General features: G+C 32.1%; 1 protein-coding gene across 1 annotated transcript in view; it reads left to right on the top strand.

Moving 5' to 3' along the window:
* Positions 1 to 4830: 4830 nt before the first annotated feature.
* Positions 4831 to 6422, top strand: part of LOC143064531 (uncharacterized) — a 45253-nt gene continuing 43661 nt past the window's right edge. Inside the window, exon 1 of the mRNA XM_076237417.1 lies at positions 4831 to 5286. Within this exon, the coding sequence (XP_076093532.1) occupies positions 5159 to 5286 (128 nt within the window). The 5' untranslated portion in view covers positions 4831 to 5158. The remainder of the gene's footprint in view (positions 5287 to 6422) is intronic.

Raw genomic sequence — 6422 nt, 5'->3', positions numbered from 1 at the left:
CGGAAATTCGCAGTATTTTGAACAGGAAATTTTATTTTTAGCACCTTAGACTCGGAATATTGAAATCCTCTTCAAAATAAATAAAAATAAAAAGATGAATAGAATGACGATTTGTAGTACGTGAAATTTTATATAAGACAGTATGATTATGACTGTTATGTAACCGTCACTCACTTTTACATCTTGCCATTAGATGATGGAATTTTCATTTAATCAAACATTTGAATAGTTAGACTACAATACAAATCCTTGATTCAATCGGGACTTTACTGTTTAAGTACGTGCTACATGTATCTGTATGTTATTATATAGAAGTCGTGCAAAATCGCCGCAAATTTGTATAGCTTGTTAGTATAAAAACAACTTTTTTCTGAGTAAAAATGTTGGAGTAACAAATGAAAGGATAAGTTTTAATAAAAAAAATAAAAATTAAAAATTTCAACGACATTGAAGATTACTCTATCATAGAAACAGGAAGATGTGGTATGAGTGCCAAATAACAATTTATAAAAGTAAACCATTATAGGTCAATGCCACGACCTTCAACACGGAGCTTGGATCACACCGAACAACTAGCTATAAAGGGACAAAACCATACATTTATAAAAAGTTTAATCATTTGAGTTATCTCCCCTTAAATGGCTAAGTTGGCGATATTGGATAAAAACAAACAAAGATGTTTGGTATTTGATAAATCAATCTCAATAATGCAATAAATAACTTATTTGTCTTTATTCCTATCAAAGTCTAACCCATTAAATGCAAATCTATCTCAAAATTAGCAGATTTAAGCAAAGAACTAGACCAACTGTGAACTTCTCAACAATCCCAGAAGTCAATTTACAGTTAATCTAGTAAATTGCAGGATGACTGTTTTAATTTTGAAATTATGCTGTCATTGTTTGACACGTATGTAGCAAGTATTTTGAATTATAGTTGTTAAGTTTGGGGGAATCATAAATGTGATGTCTTTTTCATATAATTAATTTTTATCTGTTTAGTATTAAATTTGTATTAAGATCCATTTTGTTACATCTTGTGGTCAATTTTATTTGGCAATCGCCAATGGCAGTCAGCAGGGTTAAAGAACATCAGTTGTTCGACCTGTTAGTCAAATGCGTTTTGTTTAAATATACTTTTTCACTTTTTTGGTCTTTTGGAAAATGTTGTTTGTGCTGTTTTTAGACCCTTCTACAACGATATATATAGAACAAGTTAAAATGAAATTCTTAAAACGTATATTAAAGGTGAAAGCTTCTTCTGTTAATTATATGGTTTCTTGTGAGTTGGGACGATACCCTATGTTTATAGAAAGATATTGTCGAATGTTAAAATATTACATATGTACTGATATCTGTATTCTTAAATGCTGTTAGGCAGCAACCATTTGATTTTCTGGGGGGGGCTATGGTTTTTTTTGGAAAAAAAAGTTTGTTTCCCGGTTTTGGTGAAAAAAATAATTTGTTTTGGACCCTGAGTAAAAAAAATTGTTTGTTTCACCCTCAGCTGCCACTATATGTAATGCTAAAATTGAAAGAAAAAAATTGTCTTCGGTTTGTCGCTAAAAAAATAGATTGTTCTTCGCCGAAGGCGAAAAAAAAAGTTTGCACAGAAAAAAAACCATAGCCCCCCCCAGAAAATCAAATGGTTGCTGCCTTATGAAGAAATGCTCGATAGATGCAATATAAAACCAAACGACAAATATAACTTGGCCTGTTGGATTAGAGACATGTTATACATGTATGGGTTCCAGGATGTATGGTTACATCAGGGTGTTCAAAATGTGGATTTGTTTTTAATAGAATTCAAAGATGTAGTAAAGGGTATAGCTTTCATAGTGAAATGGACTCATTTTTTGAAGATTCGCCAAAATGTATGTTGTATAGATATGTATTTGACCCCAACATGTTACAGTTGTATTTAGATCATGCTGTAAATTATATTTATAAACCATTTATTTGTAAATACCGCATATCTGCTCATTGTTTGAACATAGAAAACGGGTAGATTTTATAATATTGAGAGACATCTGAGACTTTATAATATGTTTGATAAACAAGTAATTGAAGATGAATAACATTTTATTTTAGTATGTGAATAGTATAACGATCTTCGAAAGAAATTTATAAAACCATATTATTGGAGAAAACCATCGAATTTTAAACTCATGCACCTGCTATCTATTCATACTGTAAAGGAACTTAACAATTTAGGGAAGTATTTATTTCTGGCCGAGAAGACACGTAATTAAATTCATTTATAAATGCTTAATAAGATAAGAATTTTTATTAATCTAATCAAGAACCCATAAAGGGCATCATTTTACAACACAATATGATTGGAAAAAGCAAAACAGAAAACTAATACATACTATAACGTTATGAACAGGATCAGAGCCTAACACAACATGTGTTTTATATAACTATTATATGTGTTATATTTTATCATACTCTGCTGTCCTGTTTTATGGATACTAGAACACACCCGTGATATCGCGGGTCCGTGACTGAATTAAAGTATATAACTATGCGTAAGCCTTATTTTAGTATTGGGATTGTCATCTGATAAATCATGGCGAGTATAAGATGCTCAGGGTTCTCTGCTTTCAAAATCTTTCTGTTATTTCACTGATGTAATTGAATATTTGTAATATTTATATTCTGTAAGTTACATTGCTTACGAATAAAATATTATAATACAGTTAGTAATATAATAGTAAATCTATTTTATTTGAGTGTCACACATTTTTTGATACAATGATAATTCTAAGTAATTTCCTTTAAAAAAAACCTTCCCAGCTACACAGATAAATTATGAGACTATGTAAAAGCATACATAGATATAGGAAGATGTGGTGTGATTGCCAATGAGACAACTCTCCATCCAAATAACAATTTATAAAAGTAAACCATTATAGGTCAATGTACGGCCTTCGACACGGAGCATTGGCTCACATCGAACAACTAGCTATAAAGGGCCCAAAAATTACTAGTGTAAAACCATTTAAACGGGAAAACCAACGGTCTAATATGTATGTATATAAAATACAAAATGTTAGTGCTCCATATTTTCGCATGACTAAACGAGTAGCTTGAAGTGTGGAGAACTATTTTTTTTGTAAATGTGATCAACAGGATACTGGCTCGGACGTCGCCCAGACTGCCCCGGTATAAAAAGGTCCGAAACAGACGTCTCCATGGACACGGTGTCGTCTGATACGGCAGGTGTTCCCTCATCACCAGACATGACAAATGCAAATATCTCAAACATGACTCATTCAGATCATCATACTGGTTACAATAGCAATAATACACAAACACAGACATGTTCAGTTCTCCTTATTGACATTTTGGATTTTGATGACTCTGGCTGACAACACTGTCGCATTTCGAAATGTGAGCCTAAAGACTTGTGAGATTTTAATAACAGATGCTCAATTCACTAGCAATTTAAATAAGAAGTCTTATTTTACCAGAAGTTACGATGATCTCAATTGTAAATCTATCTATAAATGTCGTCTACGGATTAGAGTGTAACCTTTGCGGATTGATATACGTCGGTGAAATGAACAATCGTATGTGCGGACATAGATCAAATATTAACCTAAATGCAAAGGAAATTCTTTACCAGCATTTTAATTAGCCTGGTCACACCATCATTTCTATGAAAGTTCAAATTATTAAAAAAATATACCACAGGACTAACAATCCTCATCTTGCAACGCCTCTCCGTAGTCAAAAAGACGACTACTGGATTAGACTATTGGGAACTGTGACACCATATGGTTGCAATGAGTTTTTCAAAATTGATGGTATAGGTATTATATCTAGTCCTTCGTGTAGTTCGGTGAATGTGATGAATATTTTCAACTCTTCTCCTCGACGTAGACGCAGTCATGATCATCGTCATAATACATCACCTACTCTGCATGATGTCTCTATTAATGACTTGCTGCCATGTATACAAAAGCCGTTAAGTATTCATCACATTCGCACGAAACTTTATTCATTTCAAACCTTCATTTTCTGTTCAATTTATGTTTGGAAACCACTATTACAAACCCTCATTCAAACCAATACAAACTTACAGCTATCATTTCGGATATTGAAACAAGTCACAGACTTTTCAAACCAGTTCGCATTGGAAAAGATGAAAAAGAGAAAAGATTTTTTTCTCAATCTTTCCTTTGTCAACAAAGGTCTCGATGGCGTCAACTTATCATAAATAAGTTCAGTCGAAAATACCTCCTTATTACAAAGATCAGTGTACCAATCATTTCTTATGTATACCTAAACCAATTAATTGCAACTAAATTTTTCAATTACAAATACGTTTTGCAGGATTTCAATATCGACGACTTCAAGTCTAAACCTCCTGATTGCACTTGTGCTAGTTCCCAATTCACATATAATCCGGCTGGCCACGTTATTACTGGTGACCTCAACATTGTCAATAACATTCCCAAGAGAAATGTGTCAGTATCCAAAGGTCCAAAATATCGTGAGCCTAAATCCATCAATTGGAAATACAACTTCAAAATACTGATGGATTCAGTCGAGGATTATGCCAGGCAATGGTCTAAGCGCGAGAAGGAAGACGGAGATACTCTTTCCGAATGGATTAACGGGCTGTGAGGTCGTTTATACAAATCAGAATTAAGAAACTAAATGGGTCTATCAATACCCATGCTACGTCAACGTGCCAAATGAGGGGTTTTTGGGCTGGTATGTGTTTAAATAAATGTTGGGTTTCAGATTTTCCCCGTTCATTTTGACGCTTGTAACAATATGTAAAAAGTTGCTTATCGTAAACGTTTCATTGACAAGAATTTTGAAGATTGTTTTGGTCGCCAATCGGCGAAAAACGCGAATTTAGAATTATTTAAATCAATGTGAAGTTTATGCAAGTGGTGTGAAAACGTAGAAATTGGTTATAACTTTACCAAACAGCATACTAAACAACAAGCAGCTAACAAACCTCCAACGTTTCAAAGGGATAAGTTTCTATTCAACATGCAATTTAATTTGTAGAGGTGCATGTTTCGGCCTGTTTTGTAAATGTCAACAATGACAATACCCGCCATGTGTTTTATGAATTATACCGAAATTACAAACAAAATGTAAGAACTTCTTCACTAAGCTTGAATAAGAAGAATATAATGGATAGCTTTGAACCACAAGCACTATTGATGCACAATGTGCATGACCTTCGCAAGCGTCTGTTAGAAACAGAGAGAAATTTGAAGAAGCTTTCAAAAATAGAAAATAGAGAGAAAAATAGATTTGAGTAAGTGAATAAAAAAAATTGGTTATTTACTTGTTTATACCAGTTTGTTTTAAATATTTTATAAATATAAACATAATTTCAGTTAGTACATGTACTAGTAGTAGTAGTTCAAATAATCAAATCAAATAATTATATTGGTGTAAATTCCTATACAGAAATGATACTAGCCGACATTTACAAAATACAAATAAAATACAAATACAAAAATAAACAAACAAACAAACACACAAAACCAACATATTTTCTCAATGATAAGAGATACATATTTTATATTTACATTTTATATTTAATAATTATGACGTCAAGCAAGTCTATTCCCAGAGAAAAAAAATAGCCTTGCTAGGCTTAATAATATTTGGACTAACACACTAGTAGTACTACATTTGTACTAGTAGGGCCACTCAAAAATAATGTTGATTTCCCCTAACCCTGCCGGGTCAATTTTTTTCTTCTCTTTTTTTTTTTTTTGAAGAATGGATGAAAAAAAAAGAGTTTCTATTGACAATTATCAATGATGCTTTTATAATTATCTGATTTTCCTTTAAAGTGTTTCAACATTGCTCAATTATGATCTGTATATGACTATTTCAGTTTCACATAGATTGTACCACATTAAAGAATGTGAAACAAACATTAATTACAGGTTTAATGGTTAATAACATTCTCTGTAGACAAAACTGATTTTTCACAAAAAAATAAAATAAGATATATATAATTTAAGTTGTTCCTGCCTGCTTGTCCTTTCTAAGTTTCACATGTTGGGGGAAACCAACATACATTGTTGATGCAACTTACTCACAATTGCAAAAATAAAAAATCTGTTCTGTCAAGTTTTGGGCAGAAAATGCATGAGATTTTGGCAAAATTGACGAATTTGTATAGATCAAAGAGGAAAAACAATAGATCACAGGAAAATTACTTAATGTTGCTATTTAGCATGAAAATGCATGAGGCTAATTCTAATGGTATCAGGTCCCCAAACCAATCTGGCTAAAAAATATATGTCAGAAGATGATCAGTCCCATGTTGATTCAGCTCCATAATAAAATTGGCAGCTAAGTATCATCTGAAACACTAGTTTCATATACAAACTTGATAATTAAGTTATTGTATTCATTGAATAAAGTTATATCATT

The sequence above is a fragment of the Mytilus galloprovincialis genome, chromosome 2, assembly GCF_965363235.1.
Source record: "Mytilus galloprovincialis chromosome 2, xbMytGall1.hap1.1, whole genome shotgun sequence".
NCBI lineage: Eukaryota > Metazoa > Mollusca > Bivalvia > Mytilida > Mytilidae > Mytilus > Mytilus galloprovincialis.
This window is presented reverse-complemented; position numbering and strand designations above follow the sequence as displayed.